General features: G+C 40.9%; 1 protein-coding gene across 5 annotated transcripts in view; it reads left to right on the top strand.

Moving 5' to 3' along the window:
• Nucleotides 1–7143: 7143 nt before the first annotated feature.
• GK5 (glycerol kinase 5) overlaps nt 7144–20710 on the top strand; it is a 78742-nt gene continuing 65175 nt past the window's right edge. Inside the window, exons 1-3 of one of the 5 annotated variants that reach the window (XM_058730094.1) lie at nt 7144–7222; nt 14796–14889; nt 17495–17570. In XM_058730094.1, the coding sequence (XP_058586077.1) occupies nt 17509–17570 (62 nt within the window). In that variant the 5' untranslated portion in view covers nt 7144–7222; nt 14796–14889; nt 17495–17508. Of the gene's footprint in view, nt 7450–14795; nt 14890–17494; nt 17571–20710 lie in introns of all 5 variants that reach the window. The other 4 variants (XM_058730092.1, XM_058730091.1, XM_058730090.1 and 1 more) reach the window with 4 other exon arrangements.

Raw genomic sequence — 20710 nt, 5'->3', positions numbered from 1 at the left:
GAACACAAAAACACTAATTCAAAGGGATACATGAACCCTATCTATTTATAGCAGCATTATTTACAATAGCCAAGATATGGAAGCAGTGCCCATCAATTGATGAATGGGTAAAGAAGATGTGGTAAATACACAGTGGAATATTATTCAGCCATAAAAAAGAATGAGGTCTTGCCATTTGCAACAACATGGATGGAGCTAGAGAGTATTCTGCTAAGTGAAATAAGTTAGTCAGAGAAAGACAAATACGATATAATTTCACTTACCTGTGGAATTTAAGAAACAAAACAAATGAGCACAGCAGAAAAAAAGAGAAAGAATAAATAAAAAATAAGTCCACCTCTAGGAAGATCAGAACATTAAATCTGAATAGAAAACTTTAAAGATACCAGAGAGAAAAGACAGAGTACACACAAAAGACAAAGAATCAGACCAGCAGCAAACTTACTTGAGATGATAATGCTAGAAGCCAATGCAACAGTATTTTCAAAGTGCAGAAAGAAAATAACCATTCAGCAGTGCCTGGATGGCTCAGTCCGTTAAGTGTCTGACTCTTGGTTTCAGCTCAGGCATGACCGCATGGTTTGTGAGTTCAAGCCCCACATTGAGCTCCATGCTGACAGTGTGGAGCCTGCTTGGGATTCTCTCTCTCCCTCTCTCTCTCTCTGCTCCTCCCCTGCTCTCTCTCTCTCTCAAAAATAAATAAATAAACTTAAAAGATATTTAAAATTTTTTAAAAAAGAGAATAACTGTCCAACTAACTTGAATTCTTTACCAAGCTGAACTGTCTTTTGAAAGCAAGGAAATACTATTTTCAGATATTCAGAAATAAAGGAAGTTTATTACTCAAAAATCCTCACTGAAAGAACTACTTCTTCAAATATAAGCTAAGAAAAAGAAATCGACCTAGAAAGATAGAAATTGAATGAGGTATGAAAAGCAATGCTGAGCAAATAGACCGATAAGCACATTGTTAAATCTATCTATACAACAGATTTAAAAGAGAGAGAGACAGGGACAGAGACAGATGTGCACACTCATCAAAGCAACATTCTGCTTTCTTGTTTCAGCTCTTATACTGTAAACAGATGTTCTTTGTAATATTTAGTGCCACTCTTTTCACATCTGTGCTTTTTATTGGTGATTTTGAGGTTAGAAGGGCTCCTAAGTGTGTAGTGAAATGCTGCGTAGTGTCCCTAAGCATAAGAAGGTTGTGATGTGCCCTACAGAGAGAATACATGTGTTAGATAAGCTTCATTCAGGCATAAATTATAGTACTTTGGTTGTGAGTTCAATGTTAATAAATCAACAATATATAATTAATAAATAAGATATCTTTAAAGAGAAACACACATAAAACAAGGTTATGTATTGAGTCATTGATGGAGGTGCCCATCCTGTATTGTTTCCAGGAGAAATAGTTCACTGTTTGCTAACTCAGTTTTGGTGATGTCTTTACAGAACATAACTGCTGTAAATAATGAGACTTGACTGTACTTTTTTTCAGTTAAAGTCTAGTTTATTATTATTGGTTCCTTATTTCTTTCTTTCCATTGTGTTCCGAATTAGATTTTATTCTAAGTTTCATCTGTTTTACAATACTAAAGCATGATATACTTCCAATTCCTCCCTCCCTCCCTTCCTCCCTTCTTTCTTTGTTTCTTTGTTTCTTTCTTTTGAGTGTGACTGATACATGATATTGCACTAGTTTCAGGTGTACAGTTTAATGAATCAGCAACTCCATATGTTACGCTAAGCTCACCACAAGTATAAATACCATCTGTCTTCATACAACGTTATTACAATATCAAGGACTATATTCATTATGTTGTATGTTGTATATTCATTATGTTTATTCCCATGACTTATTCATCCCATACACTGGAAGCCTGTATCTCCCATTTCTCTTCACCATTTTGCCCCCTCCACCGCAATTGCCTCCCCTCAGGCAAACACCAGTGTGTTCTCTGTAGTTATAGGTCTGATTCCGTTTTTTGTTTGCTTATTTGTTTTGTTACTTAGATTCCACATAAAAGTGAAATCATATGGTATTTGTCTTTCTCTGTCTGATTTATCTCACTTAGCCTAGGTGGTAGTAACTACATTGCAAAGCAGGGTTTTTCTTTCTTTGACAACATAAAATGTAAACATGCCTACTAAATTGTCCTCATTGCTAACAATAATATCAAATAGTTTGGATTTACTCAAGTCATACAAATGAACCCAGAATTGTAACTTACTATGCTTAGCTTTACACAAGTATGTTATTTGGTGAAAACCTCTAGGTCAACACATCTTGCCCATGCGTCATAGGATGGGCTCATTTAAAGTCAGTCTGGAAACTGTAACTTCTTGTAATGGGCTGAATCTAAAATGACTGAGATCAATCTGCTAAAGTCAAGAATTCTGAGCTATGTTTGCAGATGATATATCACCTTATGCTCATGGTAAATGATTCAGAGTGCTGTGTGCAAAGGGAGTTTTCACAGGTGATGGAAATATTTTCTATCTCAGTGGTGGTGGTGGTTACACAGATGTATACATCAAAATTCATGGAACTGTATATCTCAATAAACCTGGCTTTAAAAAATGAGAATCTTATGGTGTTAGGGAAGAAAATAGTGACAACAGTAGCTGAGCAATATGTGAAAAGAAATTTCCTTTTTTTATTTTGGCTTCTTAGCCAAAAAGCAGAGATAGAAATCTTTATTATTGAAAGCTTAGCAGTAATTTCCCACATTTTCTTATGCAGGACCACTCTTTACTTTGGATTTTTAATTGCCTTATACAGAACTTCTAAATTTTTCCTCAAAAAACAAAGTTTTATTTGTATCTATGAATTAAACAAAAATTTTTTAGCCATTATCTAATGTGGTTTTTATCTTAACTCACAGAACTCATTCATTGGAGATTTGATAATGTCCATAGTTGAATAAAAGGCTTCTGACCATGAGCGAAACAGGATGATTGAAATCAGAAGGGGAGGTAGAATACTCCTCTTAAGCAATGCCCTCTCTTTAGAACTTTCCAGACACTGGATGATCATAAACATAAAAGGCATGTTCCCAAACCTGTGCATTATAAAGCTCTTTCCCTTCCCACAACATACACAGATAAGTGAGTGAATGAAAAGATTTTCTGTCACTTAATACACTTCAGGTGGGGAGAATTTTAGAGAAGGAGGAATGAGCCTTCTCATGTTTCTGACACAGGATGCCTCTTAAGAGTGTGGAGATGGGCAGATACCTGGGCAGGTATGGCAGGTGTGACTGTGGTTTCCTTTATATTAGATGGTAACCCTTTCTGAGACTGTCAGCAGCTCAGCCGTGAAAAGAGGCCACTATTTCTGCAGGGTCCCCTCAAGGTTTGGACAGAAAATGTACCTATTCACTTCTCTCTCTCTGAAGGCTGGAAGAAGGCTTCCACACATCGTGGCAATGATGCTGTGGGGTTTGTACAGACATACCTATCAGGTGGAGGAGTAGTTCTCATTGCTGACCTCTGGAACAGTTGATGTTTCAGGTGCACTGAAGAATCACAGTACAGGGGGAGAATCCTGGGTTCATCATGGACTAACCATGCAAGTTCACACTGACCCTTACTGGGTTCTGGAGAGAATTAAGTGAGATAACACGCAGGACTGAACACACATGTATAAGTGCAGTAATCGGCACAGCAGTTACTCATGTGACTTCTCTTTCTGACAGATATAAAATTCACATTTTCCTTTATGCTTTGTTTGCTAGGATGCATGTGACTATGGACTTTTGTTTATTTATTTAGGTTCTGAAGTAACTTCCTCTAGTCTGGGGTTTCTTTTTTTGTTTTTTTTTTTTTTTAGTATAGTTATTCTTCCTTTCAATTTCCACTTCTCCCCTTGATTTTGGTGGGGCCCAAAGTCCTCTTTTATTTTCAGATCCTGATGGGCATCAGGCCTGAGAATTTGAAGTTCTTGGTTCTCATTCCTTCCAGTTTGACTGCTTCAGGGTGTGAGTGGGCTCAACAGCAAGGCAGGCAAGCACCTTGGTGGAACAATGGTGAGGTATGGGCAGGGTGGATTAATTTGGCCCCAAGAAGGGAAGCCAGTGCTTACCACCATGATGTCTCAGATTTGTGTACAGAGGACAGACTCGATCTCCGCTGTCAATATGCAAGGAGTTCAGAACAGTGAGTCGGAGTGGGTGCGTGGCAGTATTCTGCACCACCAACTGGGGTCCAGAAGAGTGAGTGCAGACACTGAGAAGCAGGGAATTTCTGAGGACTCACAAGCGTTGGAAGATTATGGTTTTGTGGGATCTGAAGCTTGTAAAATTTGGGGGCCTGCTTGAAGAGAAAAAAATACCAAAATAATTCACTTTTGCAAATGCTAAATACAGCATGGAACTCTGAAAAGTTAGCTAAGTTTCTTGTCAGGACCTTGGCAGGGGCCCCTTCAAGTAGGGGGCATGAAGCGTCAGCTTCATGCACTTCATGGTACATCTACCTCTGTCTCGTAGTGGTGTTCAGGCTAGGACTCCAGACACAGGAGTGAATACAGATCGGGAAACTGAGGCAGGAGTCCAATCCAAATCAGACTGGGTGCATAAAATAAAGGTTAAGAAAAAGGAGCTGACTTGTTATTTATGTGGGTATCCAGGGCTCAGTTCCAAATACAGGACTTAGGGCAGCCGGCACAACTCCACACCTTCCTTACACATTAGAAAGTCTGCATTGGCGGCCATATGATAACATGCCCAGATTCATGCAGGACTATGAAGGGCTCACTTCTCTGTCTTGTGGCCAAGTCACACGGATGAGTCAGACAGGGACTTGAACATACTAATTTATTTGTTTATTCATTCAGTCATTGAGCAGTTACTTTGTGTGTCTTGGAGGAAAAAAGAAGACTAAGCCCCCATCTCTGTCCTCAAGATGTCTAGAAAGCAGTGGTTGACATCTACACATGAGGTAGCCAGTGTCCCAAAGAAAATCACCGGTGGACCCCCAGAGCCTCTGAGTAGTGAGGAGGACTGTCCCGATTTTAGCATTTCAAATCCTATGTTTTAAGAAGTTCCCCAGTCCAGGGCACACTGGGACAGTTGGTCAGCCTAGCAGGTGACTGTGACTAGTTTCCTTGGAGGCAGGAAGGCATTGAGGTTTCTGGGTTCAGCCTTGAAGCACCATTCACTTCCCTTTAGGGTGTGGTGGTCCTTGTGTACTTTCTGATCTAGTCTTGAGGAAGTGAATCCAAGTTCTTGGGAGTGTACGAGACGATACAATGAGTGGTAATCCTGGTCTCTGGTGTAAGAGGAGAACGTGTAAGGAGTGACAGTGGTGGGAAAGAGCCAGGGAGAGCAGGGCCACTTCTGAGGCCAAGCCCAGAATGTGAGGACCCAGATAAAGACCAGGGCCGCCAGGTGGTGGAGCTCAGAGTAGCAGTGGCCTCTGAGTCAAGAACAGTGGACTGGCCCACTATCAAAGGGACCTTCAGAGTTTGTGAACCTTGTGCCCTATAGCCCACAGGCTCCTTGCCCTGAGAGCAGAGCAGGGTAAGAGATGCCAGCAGAGAACAATGAACATGGAAGAAACACAGTGTCCCTTTGCTACTCAGCCCTCTCCTAGGCAATTGTCCAGGTTTGGGAAATCAGAGGCCCGGGGGTATAGCTCAGGGGTAGAGCATTTGACTGCAGGTTTGGGAAATCAGCTCTGGATTTTTAACCTGAGAACTTCATGTTTAGTTTATCCCATACCCAACACCTGAAATTACATGCCAAATTTTGTGTATATAAGCATATTCTCAGAAGATAGCATCCATCAGGGTCTCAAAGGTGTTCAAGAGTGGAAACAGATTAAGAAACACTAGACTAACTGGTTGCTGAAGTCCTCGTTTTCACATTCTCTGATCCTTTGATAATAGGATAACTGATTTGAATTTATAAAAGGCGAAAGATTTATGCAATCTGAAGAGGAACCAGAATATATAATTCTGTAGTCTGTAGAATTCAGACTCAAGATTGTAACATCAACTCTTACCTAAATCTCTAGCCTTTCAGCCTGCCCTACAGATTTCTGGAACTTTGCACCCATAAAAACATGTGAGGCAATTTCTTAAAATCTCAATCTCCTTCTTTTCCTCTCTCTCTAATCTTCTGGGTCTGTTTCTCTGGGAAACTCTGATCAGTACACAACCCATTAGTCATTCATTTCAAGTTACAATACTAAGGATTAACACATATATGACTCGACAAAATTCTTAATTTCATCACTGGTGAAAGCAATCCTGAGGCCATTTGGAATAAATGAGTACTACTGGAAAGAAACAAGGTACAGAGACAAAAGACTATACTCTCATAGGTGTATGTTGTAAGCTTCAAGTAATATGGCCAAAGAGCCCAGTTTGGTAAAATTGGCTGAAAGCAAGTTGGTTAATGTGACAGTTTGGTCAAAAGGACAATTTGGTTCAAAATGAAGATCCTTTACTTTTTAATTGTACCGTTAAACATTTTCAAAAAAGCATGTATCCATATTACTTTCATAATTTTACAAAAAGAAGATAATGAATATTTTCAGGCACTGGTTTTTTGGTGCTGGTGGTAGCGGAGAGGCTGCTGAAGCAGGCATTAACACCTTCCTGCTCCCTACAGATCAGGACTGCACCTTTGGAGCTGGACCACCTTCTGCGAAGGCTGGTGAAAGGAAGCTACAGGAATCTCAAAATTTCCCTAGGCCTTTCTGCGACTTTCTGTCTTGTCTGAAAGACTGCTCGGGGGGGGGGGGGGGGGGGGGTAAATGTGGCCACCCTACGCTTTGTCCCTTCTTCCTTACCAGAGGGCTGGAGAAGGTCTTACTCCTCGTGTGTTATTTCATTTACAAGTATTTATCGATGTGTATTACACGCACAAACTTTACCAGGTTTTCTTGGGAGAGTGGTCTGCGGGAGGAGCTAGGCTCTGCTCATCAATATATACTTCAGAATGAATTTTTAACTTCTTTTCAGGTCACTTTATTTTTAAAAACTGTCATAAATTGTAACTTTGGTGAAAAGAAACGCGACGACCACCTCCCAAAACCCGCTCACCTCCGCGCAACCCTCAGGGCCTTCCCAGCACCCGCGCCGAAAGGATCTCTGCGCGGCAGTGATGTCACGGCGTCGGGGCGGGGCTGCGGTAGGGGCGGGACGCTTCCCGGATCTCGCGGAGGGGCGGGCCGGGGGCGGTGGCCCGGCTGCGCGCGCTCGGCCCCCGAGGTGCGGGCCTTTATAAATGCGCCCGCTCGGTAGGCGGTTGTTGCGGAGAGGTTTGCGGGGTCGGGATGGTCGGGGTGCGTGCGGTTTCAGAGCAGAGGCGCCCGGAGCAGAGCGCGCCAGGCCTGCCTCACGCAGGCTTCGTGCTGGGGCTGGACGTGGGCAGCTCGGTCATCCGCTGCCACGTCTATGACCACGCGGCGCTGATCCGCGGCTCCAGCGCGCAGAAGGTGACGGGGGAGCGGGCGTCGGGGCCATTGGTTACGGTCGCGCAGAGCATGCGGGATCGAGTAGCGGGAGGCGAGCGGGTGGGGCCGCCTCATCAAGCTGCATGCAGCCACCTGCAGCACCGGCGGGCCCTTGGCCCTGAGCCGCGGACCGGGAGCAGGCAGATACCCGAATTTCCTCCCCGGACAGGGCTAACACTTGTGCGCCCTTCCTGTTCTGGCTGAGGGCTGGAGGGGCCGGGTTTGTGACCAGGTCGTTCGCTTGCTTCTATCACCTGCGGATTCGCCTTTCCAGCCTTTCCTGCGTGGGACTGCAGAGACTCGTAGGGCAGGGCCGGGCAGGGCACTCCGCGCGTATTCAACCAAAAGGTGCTTTGTGACTTGCTAGGTTTTTCCCAGTTCCTTAGGAGACCTCCAGTCCCGTCTTTATTTACATTTACATTTTTCAGATCTTAACAGAATTTATTGTCCATTCTTCATTTGTCTTCATTAACTGCTGTCAGAGTGCTGGTTGCTCACCTGAGGTACTGATTTTCATGGATATGGGAGGTATTGGATAAGTTTTGAAGGCTGCTGTCATTACTTTTATCTTTTCCATCTTTGGATTTTGCTTTGTTTTGTTTTGTTTGTTTTAATATTTGAGAGAGAGAGAGAGAGAGAGAGAGAGATTGCACACACTAGGGAGGGACAGAGAGAGAGGAAGACACAGAATCCAGAGCAGGCGCCAGGCTCTGAGCCGTGAGCACCGAGCCCCACGCGGGGCTCGAACTCAGGAGCAGTGAGATCATGACCTGAGCCGAAGTCGGTCGCTTAACCGACTGAGCCACCCAGGGGCCCTATCTTTTCCATCTTTGAACATTGAGAAAAATAGCTTTTTCTGATTTGAGAAACCTCCCAACTCCTTGTTGTTATTAGTAAAGCGACCAACAGATTGGTGTTCTTCTGTTCTTATTTTAATGAAGTGTTAATTTCTACAAGTGCACCAAAAATAATGTTGATTGGATATGGTGTTTTTACCCTTCTTTCCAATATCAACATCTTTTTTGATTGCCGCGTTAGGAGCCATTAGTTACCTAAACCATTCTCATCAGCCCTTGGACTCTTGTTTTTGCTCAGTTCCCTCTCTTCTTCCCAACCCCTTAGCAGTGTTTTTCAACCATAGCACTTGCCAGGAGTATGTCTAGCCAAGTTACTGCTTTGAGAAAACGGGGGAATTTCATTCTGGTTTCAGGACCAGGACAGAGAGCTGGGAGCCCAGCCACTTGCTGGGCCCTTCTCTGGCTACCTGTGCAGAAACCTACACACACAACCCTCCTCCAACCTGAAAGAACACTGTCCTTCAGTGACTACATGCGTCTTATCTTTTTATGAGTCTTTATCACAACACAATGATACTTTTCACACAGTCTCCCTCATAATTCTAGACACATAGTACTTTTGTTTTAGGCAGTCGTGGGGTTTTTGTTGTTGTTTGTATGTGTGTTTGTTTAAGGAATTGAAGTATTTGGAACCAAAGGGAGACACAGATTGTCAGAAAATACAAAGTTTTGGTTGCTATTTTATTATGGGCAAATGATTAACTTTTGAGAAATGAGGTAGGAATCTCAAAGTTGAATCAAGATTGCTCTGAATAGCAGGAGCAAAGAATGTTTTGCTCACACTCTCTACTGTGATGTGTCTGGAAAGACATGTGAATTAATGAACATACAAAAAGTCCCTGCCCTAACGGATGAAGCACTTAGATTGAGGAGTTTTTAGCAATGCCTCTCCAAGTGTAGTAGGAGTTTATAGCACTGCTTCTCAAAGTGTAGTAGTCCCTGGGCATCTGGGGGTAGAGATAAAGAAACTAAGATTTAGAAACTTGTGTAGCAGTTTGGTAGAGTAATTTTATGTCTGTTGACCTTAATACTGAAACACTTGGGATTTTCTTTTGTATGTAATTTTTTCCGAGAAAATTGTTTTATTTTAATTTTTTTATTTATTTTTAAGAGAAAGAATGCAAGCGGGAGGTGGGGGGGGGCTGGGCAAAGAGAAGGGGATGCAGGATCCAAAGCGGGCTCTGTGCTGACAGCAGAGCCCAATGCCAGGCTCAAAGTCACAAACCGTGAGATCATGACCTGAGCTGAAGTCAGACACTTAACCGATTGAGCCACCCAGGAGCCCCTAGAAAATTGTTTTAATTGCGTCTTTTTGTTTTTTTTTAATGTTTATTTATTTTTGAGAGAGACGTTGCAAGCAGGGGAGGGGCAGAGGGAGAGGGAGACACAGAATCGGAAGCAGGCTCCAGGCTCTGAGCTGCCAGCACAGAGTCCGATGCGGGGCTTGAACTCAGAGTGTGAGATCATGACTTGAGGTGAAGTTGGAGGCTCAACTGACTGAGCCACGCAGGTGCCCCTAGAAAATTTTTTAATTGTGTCTTATTGTTGGTCCAGGGGCACCTGGGTGGCTCAGTCGGTTAGGCATCCCACTTTGGCTCAGGTCATGATCTTACCCTTCGTGCATTCAAGCCCCATCTCACACTCTGTGCTTACAGCGATGAGCCTAGAGCCTGATTGGGATTGTGTGTCTCCCTCTCTCTTTGCCCCTCCCCCTCTCGTGCTCTGTCTCTCAGAAATAAAAAAAATTAAAAAAAATTGTTGGTCCATGGGTCACCTGGATGGCTCAGTCACTTGAGTGTCAGACTCTTGATTTTGGGTCAGGTCATGATCTTGCAGTTTATGGGATTGGCCAGGGTCAGGCTCCAGGCTGTCAGCTTGGGATTCTCCCTTTCCCTCTCTCTTTGTCCCTCCCCCATGCATGCTTTCCCTCTCTCTCTCAAAATAAATAGTAAACATTAAAAAAAATTGTTGGTCCATAACAAATTAGAAAAGAACAATCAGCAATTGGTCGGTCACTTACTTCAGATAGCTGGAGTTCTTTGAGAAGAAGGATCTTTTTGGCCTACATTGCTACTTAGCACCTGGTTTATTACCTCATGGGTACAGAATAAATCACTGTATTGCATTTAATTAAAGTATTAAGAATTCAGTTTGCTTCATGAAACTTTGGTTTGGACACAGAACTTTTGTATATTTTCTCAGATGAAAATCACCTCTGCTAATATGATGGTAAGACTGCATAGTAGAAACCCAAAACCTCTTAGTATAGGATTCGATTGATGCTGCTGCATAAATAGCTTCAAAGAGAAAGAGAGAAAGAAAAAGTGAAGAGATCACCCTTTAGAGACAAGAACAAAATAGGCTGTGTTAGTTTTTTACATAAAATTGAAATCCCAAACATGAACCCTTATGTTAGGAGGCTAATACCAGGCCTCTCAGAAGACCAGTTTTATTTCTTGTGGCATTCATTTTTTAGCAGCAGAGATACGTTTTTAGGCTTTTAAAATAATTTGTACTTTTTATTTATCTTTATTTATGTATTTATTTATTTTAGAGAAAAGTACAAGCTGGGGAGAGGCAGGCATAGGGGGAGGCAGTGGGGAGAGAGAAAGAGAGAATCTTAAGCAGGCTCCCCACTGAGCACAGAGCCTGATTCAGCGCTCTATCTCACGACCCTGGGATCATGACCTGAGCTGAAATCAAGAGTTGGACACTCAACTGACTGAGCCACCCAAGCGCCCCTAATTTGTATTTTAAAAGCAAATCTTTCTATAGATTCTTGAATATTGGTGTTACAAACTAAATCCACGTGTCAATATTTGATGTTTCTAATTTTAAAAATGGAGAAATTTTATCATGTTCCCCATTGGAACATCATGCTATTGTGAGAAACCATGGAAAACAATAACATCTTGGTGGGAAGAACAGGATAGAAAGGCCACTTCAAAGAAAACAGTATGGCCTCTACTACCGTGTACCCTTCTGGACAGTCTTGAAAACTTCTGGTTGCTGTCTTTTGTTTTGTTTGTAATCCACAAAACAGATCTTGTTAGCTTTGGTTATACTTTTGTCTAATCGGTGTGGTCTTCCTTCAGTACAAGAGATTTCTCTGTTGTGACATGTTTGGGGATAGTGAGATGTCTGGGCTGGTGGAGTGGGGGGAGTGACTGTGGAGTGCCACCATCAAGTCTGAAGGTTTGTAGACTTGAGGCAGTGATGTCCACTTTGAGTTTTTTTGGATGAGGAAGTGTTTGTTGCAGCTGAGCCATTTGTCTATGGTCATGAAAGCCTTGCCTAGAAAAAAGCAAATATTAGATAGAAAGGGAGTAGATTTTGTTAAATATGTCTCAGAACTCAGTGGATTCTTTTTTCATATCAGACCTTGTCACCCTCATGCTCCCCACATAGTCACTGTCTCCTCAGCATTCCTTTTTTTTTTCTTTATTTTGGCCTTTTCTTACATGTTCGATCTTTGGTTGGCTATTTGTTCATATTTTCAGTACCACTCAGTAGTCTTACCCCACTCAGCTATATCTGGTATTTGCAGGGAAATAACTCTTCAGGATCAGCCCCTCTGGAGAGTAAACCTTTTACCATCTGCTTGGTTAGGTAGGGGCAGTGATGGGGCTGGAGGAGGGGATTGGGGATCCTTATAAAGACTTTGAACCGATCTTGTGTGTTCAGCCTCATTTGGCATCCTAACCTTTGGAGGTACCTCTAATTTACCATGGAATCTCTGCCGGGGTTGAATAAAGATGCGGTGCAATCTGAGTAGGGAGTGAAGTATCATCTTTCTGCTCTCTTTAGCCATGTGCCACCCACACACTCACTGTTATCATTAACAACATTTGATAAAACCTAGGTCTGAGCCTGTTTGCTCTCTTCTCATTGTCCTTCTGCATTAACCTTTTGTCTTTTAATTGTAGAGAGAGAGGGCATGCAGGCAGGGGAGAGAGACAGAGATAGAGAGAGAGAGAGAAAATGAGAGAGAGAGAGAGAGAGAGAGAGAGAAAGAGACAAAATCTTAAGCAGGCTCCATGCTCAGCACGGACCCTGACTCAGGGATTGATCCCACAACCCAGGGATCATGACCTGAGTCGAAATGAAGAGTTGGACGCTGAACCAACTGAGCCACCCAGGCACCCCCTGAATATATAGATTTTAAATCTTTCACTGAACTTAGGAAATTTTCAGCACTGTTACTTCCCTGGAGTAATTTTTTTTTTTTTTTTTTTTTTCACTGAACTCTTTCTTTTCTTCTCTGGGGAGTCTGATGACATAAATACTAGACCTTTTGCTCTTGTCTCATAGATCCCTGAGGCTTTATTTGATTTTTTCCCCAATATTTTTCCTTTCTTATATTTATGTCAGATAATTTCTATTGATCTATCTTGGTTTACTGCCATTCTTCTATTATCTTTATTTTACTATTGAGGCCATCCAGGATTTTTGTTTGTTTGTTTTTTGTTTTTTGTTTTTTAGAGAGAGCATGAGTGGCTGAGGGGCAGAGGGACAGAGAGAGAGAGAGAGAGAGAGAGAATCTTAAGCAGGCTTCGTGCTCAGTGCCGAGCCCAATGCGGTGCTCAATCCCAAGACCCTGGGATCATGACCTGAGCTGAAATTAAGAATTGGATGCTCAACTGAGTGAGCCACCCAGGCGCCCCTATTTTAATTATTATATTTTTCTTTTTTAAAATTGATTTTACCAGCTTTATTGAGGTATGATTGACAAGTAGAAGTTGTATATATATGTAAGGTGTACAACATGATGTTTTGGTATACATATACATTGTGAAATGATTACCACAATTAAGCTAATTAACATACCCAGTAACTCACATAATCACTATTTGTGCATGTGTGTGTGTGTTGAGAACACTTCACAACAGTTCTCTTAGCAATTTCAAGTGCACAATACATTATTATTAACCATAGTTACCATGCTGTATGTTAGGGCTCTAGAACTTATTCATCTTATATCTGAAAGTTTGTACCCTTTGACCAGCATCTTTCCTTTTCCCCCATTTTCCTAATTATTGTATTTTTCAGTTCTAATATTTTTTTTGTCTTAACATTTCTTGGCTGAGACTTTTTATCTTGGCATTTGTTTCAAAATAATTTGCCCTTCTTTCTTGGAACATTTTTATAATCGCTGCTTTGAAGTCTTGATCTGATATTTGTCATCTTGGCGTTAGTATCTATTACCTTTTCCCATGTGAGGGTAGATTTTTCTGGTTCTTCACATACCTTATAATTTTCAGATTGTATCAAGGAATTTTGAATATTGTGTTATAAGAGTCTGGGTCTTGTGTAAATCTTATGATGAATGTTGATATTTTTCTTTTACCAGGCAATGAATGCAGTTTGGTTCAGGCTACCCTTCTGTGGACTTTGGTTTCACTGTTGGTTATTTCCAAAATCTTGGTGGTACTATTTGCATCTGTCCTGTGCATTTGCCACCCAGTAGTCAGTCTGGCACCTGGGTAGTGGTCTCTCCCTTAGTTCTATTCTTAACATCTTTGCTATGCTGTTTAGGATTACATTCACACATGTGCAGCTTTGAGGTGAGCCTCGAGATTCATTCACAACTTTCTGGAGCAGCTTTCCCAAGCCCCTCCCTCTCTGAGATTTTCCTGGTACTTTTTGGTTCCCTGAGCCTCCCCTTGTGGCTACTCTTGCCAGAACGCTAGAGCTTTCATTACCCTACTCTGCTGGCACTTCCTATGCCCACAGCTGGGGCTACGCATCAGGAAGCACAGAGAGAGAAAAAAAGCCATGAGGGTCTTGGGCCACAGCTCCTCTGATTGGAGAGAAAGTTTTACCTCCTTCAGTATTTTAGGTGCTTGTGATTACTGATGCAACCACTACTACAAGATAGCTTAGGTACAAACGTATGTGGGCAAAGTGGGGGAAAAAAGAAATATGGAGGACTTCTCCCATTCTCTCTGTTAGCCAAAACATGAGAGCTTCTCTTGGAGTTTCCACTGCGCCCTGGTACTCACTTCTGATTTTGTGGACTGCCTTGAGTCCAGGCCAGGGAAGATCAGGAAATAAAACGGGAAACTTACCACCAGTTCAGTTGTGGAGTCCACAAATAGCTGCTCCATGCATTCAGTGGGAGAGACGGGGTGGAGTGTGCTTCCTTCATCATAGTCTGAACCAGAACCTGGTACTTGATTTGTTGATTTTTATATTTAAAAAGATATTTCTCTTGTTATAAAAATGGAACATCTCCATTCTGGAAAACTTGGAAAATAAAGATAAATTTGGAAAGTAAGGACAAAGAAAACTAAAATTTTCTATAAGTCATGAACAAAAGAAAACTTTTTATTTCCTATTTTGCATTTTAACAATAAAAATGAATTAGATAATAAAATCATGTTGTTAATCATTTTAACCAGTAATTTTAAGACCCAGATATTATTGACGTGCTCTAATGTTGTTTTTATTAAATTTCCTTTTTCTAAATAGGTACAAAGTCTTTATCCTCAAACTGGCTGGGTTGAAATTGATCCTGATGTTCTCTGGCTTCAGTTTCTTGCTGTAATAAAAGAGTCTGTTAAAGGTAATTAGATTTAGAAAAATAAAAATAATAAAGTATATTTTGTGTTAGTAAGAGTTTTCCTCAGTCTTTAGAATTTTGTGGGTTGCCTAAGCTATAATTATACAAATAGTATTTTACTGGGGTCACAATTTCCCAGTATTTTTCAGCTGACATTTGTGGTTTACCATTAACCACTTTGTCAAGGAAAGGTAATGGCAACTCTCTCCTCTGGCTTAAGTCTTTTTTCAACTGTAGTATAAAGGTTCACCTTCCTTCTTCATTCCTAGTTGTAGTTAGTGCTCATTTGATTTCGTGCTGTGTACAAAATACCAGAGGTTATTTATTAACAAAGTTATAACACACAGTTCCTGCTGTTAGAAATTTACACTTGAGATACCTTTATTGTTAGACAAGGGTTTTTTTTGTTTTTTAATTTTTTTTAAATGTTTACTTATTTTTGAGACAGAGAAAGACAGAGCATGAGCCGGAGAGGGGCAGAGAGAGAGAGGGAGACACAGAATCCAAAGCAGGCTCCAGGCTCTGAGCTGTTAGCACAGAGCCCAATGCCGGGCTTGAACTCACAAACTGTGAGATCATGACCTGAGCTGAAGTCAGACACTTAACCATCTGAGCCACCCACCTGCCCCTGTTTTTGTTTTTCTGTGTGGCCTCTTGATGCAAAGTGCTGTCCTGGCCATAGCGACAGTCTGAAATCTTAGCTCTTTAAGAACATTTTCAATGCAACTTTCTTTAAGAACATGGCAAAAGATGACTTATAAATGTGAATTCCAAAAGATCTTTTACTTCACTTTTGTGATTCAATTGCTTCTCCTTCTTACCTTTTTTGGTTTGAAATATGTCAAACTTATTTTAAAAAGTTCCAGTAGTACATGGAATACCTGTATACCTTTTTCCCAGATTCAAACATGTTTAGTAGTGTTTACCATCCTTTGCAAACTCTTTTATTTGACCCATTTGAACATTGGCTGTGACATAATAACCTGTTCTCCCTAAATACTTGAACATTATCTCCAAAGAAAGGGGAATTCTCGGGATGCCTGGGTGGCTCAGTCGGTTGAGCGTCTGACTTCAGCTCAGGTCATGATCTCATAGCTCATGAGTTCCAGCCCCGCGTCAGGCTCTGTGCAGACAGCTCAGAGCCTGGAGCCTGCTTTGGATTCTGTGTCTCCCTCTCTCTCTGCTCCTCCACTGCTTGTGTTCTGTCTCTCTCTCTCTTTCTCAAAACAATAAACAAATGTTAAAAAATATTTTTTAAAAAAGAAAGGGGAATTCTCTTATATAACTACAGTGCACTTATCTTAGAGGAAATTTAACATTAATACAGTAATATTTTCTAATGCTTCATCTTCAATAGTCCTCTCTTATCTCAGTCATTAATAGCTTTTTTCCCATCCAGAATCCGGCCAAAGATGAGGCATTGCATGTAGCAGTCAGTCTATCTAGTCTCTTTTAATCTAGAGCGTGTTCTTTATGACACTGACAATTTTCAAAAGTACAGACCAGTTTATTAGACAGTCCTACATTATGGGCTTGTCCTGATTTATTCCTCATGATTAGCCTCAGGTTAAATATTTTTGAGAGAAGTACTGTATGTGAGGTGATATGTCTTCCTCGGTACTCAAATTGAAGTTGTCCCTATTTTTCCTAGTGGAATAAATTGCTCTTTTAAAACAATATCATGAAAAATACTCAAGTAGCTGTATTTTAAGAAATATGAACCAAAAAAACCCATGTTTTATTTGCATTTAGCATTTGTTTGTATGGAAAATAAGATCTGAGCTTCAGTAATTATAATACTTTCCCTGGGGATTTTCCTTTACTGTCATCAACCAGCTTCTATTATGGTGTGTTGATCTTGAAAATAAGTTGTTTTACCGGCAAATAGGGGTTGATTCAGGAATAGCAGAATTGCAATTTGGGACAAGCAAGCTATGGCAAAAACCATAGGCTAGTCCAACAAACAAAAAAGAGGAATGTTATTTTGTTAAAAAGGAGAAAGAAGTTGGGAAGGTTTGTTTTGAACTGTGGTCCATTGGGAGACAAGCAAGAGTTTAGGGTGATGATGGTTTCTCATTGGCTTGGGTAGTAGATTTGTTATGGAAGATGCAGTGTACGTCTTTTCCTATCAGGACCTGTGATTGTCAATTCTTTTCTGCTGAGGATTCTTTTCGTGGGGTCTGTAACTGATAGGTCTTCCTGTAATTGACCCAGTGGTATGGCTGTGACTGCATTTTAGAGAGGTTTCCCTGTATTAATTTTCATAGGTTGATCATTGCTTGAATTAAGATCCATTCTTTTAGTATTACAAGAAGAAAATACAATCCAAGTAACCTTGAGTATTGTTTGTTTTTTTTCCTAACATTTAAAGCAAAAGCCCATTTTGCTATTATTCAAATATGACCTTTTTCCCTTTAAGTAAAAAATTACTACAAAATCATCTTAGTAATGCTTTCTTTATTAGCTCCAGTTATGTTACTAAATGCTAAACCCAGATGTTTTTTTTTCTTAAAGATTATATTGAATGATCTATTTCCCATACTATAATATTATAAAGAAAACTTCACTGGCTTTTACCCCCATGTGTTTTACCTATCTTTATTTTTAGCTGCAGAAATAGAGATGAATCAAATTGTTGGTCTTGGCATTTCAACACAGAGAGCAACTTTTATTACATGGAACAAGTAAGTACGTTGTTTGATAAACATTCTGTTGCTGGGTTCATACCATAGTGAGTGTGCTGCTGTAAGACCTTTTTGAGGAGTTTTAAATTTATGAATTAAGAGTTTTGCTTGGTTAAGAGGGATGAAAGTGGGCCTGCTTTCTGGCGTTTTAAGGTACACTCCCTGCATGTTGTTTGGGCTTGACTTCTATTAAATAATAACAATAAAAATATTATTACTGTCATTACAATTCTCCATTCCTTTCTTTTGAGGTGAGTTAGTTTTTCAAATAAGCATGGATTGAAATCTTAAAAATTAGCTTATATCTAAAAAGATTCAGGAGATTCTAACAAATTTCATAAACACAATTCTATAATTATGGTTTATATTTTCAGTCTGTTCCAAATTTGATGTTTAAGTACCTACAACATATGAGGTATGTATAAACGTAATTATAATATCATAATGGCTACCATATAGTGAATACCTATGATATTTCAGGTTCTATTATCCTAACAAACATACTTATTAATTAGGTATTATGTAATATGTCTTTTTACAGAGAAAGAAACTGAGGCTTAGCGAAATAAGTAAGTGGTTCAAGGCCACTCAGTTAATAAATAGAGCCAAGATTCCAAATTATCTTTTTTGACCCCAAAACATATGCCCTTCCCACTACCTCTATATTACCTTCAACATGAGTTTCTTTAAAAACATTAACAACGGACACCTGGGTGGCTCAGTCGGTTGAGTGTCCGACTCTTGATTTCAGCTCGGGTTATGATCCCAGGGTTGTGGGATCGAGCCCCATGTCTCAACTCCGTGCTGAGCGTGGGACCTGTTTGAAGTTCTCTCTCTCTCTCTCTCTCTCTCTCTCTCTCCCTCCCTCCCTCCCTTTGCCCCCTCTCCCACTCTCTCTGTCTCTCAAATAAAGAAAATTATAAAAAAAATAAAAATGATACCAGCAAAACTCTATAAAATGTTTCTTTGTTATAAAGCCCTAGACACCAAAGGGCATCTTGAGGGGCAGTGGGGAAGAAAAGTGGTAGATATAGGGGTAAGAATAAGTATAAGAAACATAATCAGGGTGAATTCACAAGGACTTGGCCTCTAATTCAGTACTGGGCAAGAGGAAGAAGTTTAAATTTACCAGTGATGTTTGGGAAGATAATGATTGAAATTATAGACAACATAAAAGGAGGAACCAGTTAGGTGGTGATGATGGTGGGTTGAAGGGAATGATAGATGATACTATCATCTTTAGATGATAAAGTGTTTGGTTTGGGACATGGGGATATGGAGATCCCCTAAAGGTGGTTAGAACATTTGTCTGGTTTATACTGAGGCATGGCTCATTTCCTCCAGATAGGTGCTCTTTCTTTGAGGGTATAATGCTTCTCAGATGGATGCCTGCGTCTACAGTCCCTCTGTGCCTTCCCCTAGCTCCCCACCCAGTGCATTGGGCACAGCAAGTCTTAAATAGGTAATACATGTGTCAGATAAAAGAGTAAAGGATTTAAAGTCATCTGTGTAGGTCAGGGTTTCTAAACAGTGGCACCGTTGACATTTTGGGCCAGATGATTCTTTGTTGTTGGGGCTATCCTGGGCATCGTAGGGTGTTTAGCAGCATCCCTGGCCTCTACTTTCCAGGTACCAATAGCACCCTCCCCCCCTGGTTTTGGCAGCCAAAAACATCACCATCCATTGGCCAGTGTCCCCTGGGCGGTAGAATCACTCCCAGTTGAGAACTGTTGACATAGATAAAGTCCAGAAGAGTAGGTGTGTTCTCTGGTAGAGATTATATGGATAAAAGAAAAGAAGACTGAGGATTTAGACAGTGAGTATCCACCCTGTCCCCCAACTAATTGGGAGTCAGAAAGCAAAAAGCTAGCATGACAGGACAAACACATATCTGGGAAGTGGGTGGTATGGAAGTTGAGGCAGGAGAGTGTTCCTAGGGAAACAACTGATTGGAAGTGTCATGTTTTGTTGGATTTGGAGATTAGATCATTGGCCACATTGATTGTTTTCATCAGAACCTAGATTCCAGGTCATTCATGACAGGAAGGTCAAAATACTAGGATGCAAAGTTTTTGTGTGGCAGTAGGACCATACCTCACTTTTAGGAGAAATAGAAGGGTCAGATTCCAAGACCATCCAAGACCATTCACTTCCCTTATTGGTGTTGTTGTCATTTTGGCAGGATAGGCTTTCTTCCTCAGACAATTAATTTTGAGTTTTCTTCTTGGCTGTCCTTTTTTGAGATGTTCATATTCTTTCATCATGAGTTTTGGAAACTTTGCTTGTAGGAAATACTAGATATTCAACACACACACACACACACACACACACACACGCACACGCACACACACAAAGCTTTGTGCTTCTTTTACCGTAAAATAATAGAGTCTTAAAATAGTGCTCCCTGGGCACCATGTGCCATGTAGCACATAATGCTGGCAGATCTACAAGCTCCCCAACAAAGAGCTGAGATACAGCACAGGAGTGAGTGGGCACAGCTCTGAGCTCATTTTCTAGAGAGAGATTGACAGGACCCTGGCACAATCTACTGTGCATTCCAGACCTGGCCAGCACCTCCTCCCAACTCACTGTTTCTTTCCCCTACGGTCACCGTCCATTTCTATCATCACGGCCATAGAAACATTGTTTTCCTGTTGTTGCTGTCAGTAAGCCTAAAACATTTAACTTTCTTTTTTTTTGTTTCCTCCTTTCCCCTCCTTGAGATGCTTGGTGTTTATTAACTTTTTACAGGCCTTGACTTTTCTTCATATTCTTCAGATTAAAGTATTTTTCAATGTATTTAGTCAGTGGTGTGTTTAGCCTGTATCTGACAATAGCTATAGTACATCTCCTCTATTTTGGTTGTTTGAAATTCGTTTGTTCTACAAAATCGGATCTGTTTTGTTCCTTCAATCCCTGTGTCTCTCAGGGAGGCTTCTGCCAGCTAACCTCAGATCAGGGTGTGTGCCAATTAGTAACACAAACTATGAGTCATGCAGGCAAACTGAGATTCACTCAGTAACTGTTTGAGGACTTACAGGGAGTAAGGCAGTGTGCTGGCTACAAAGCTGAATATGAAAATGAATAAGAAGACCAGCCCTCAAGAAATTGACAGTCTCATAATACAAGTATGTAAATGA

The sequence above is a fragment of the Neofelis nebulosa genome, chromosome 5 (genome assembly GCF_028018385.1).
Source record: "Neofelis nebulosa isolate mNeoNeb1 chromosome 5, mNeoNeb1.pri, whole genome shotgun sequence".
In the NCBI taxonomy this organism is placed as follows: Eukaryota; Metazoa; Chordata; class Mammalia; order Carnivora; family Felidae; genus Neofelis; species Neofelis nebulosa.
The sequence above is the reverse complement of the archived record's forward strand: the minus strand, read 5'-3'. Positions and strand labels throughout refer to the sequence as shown.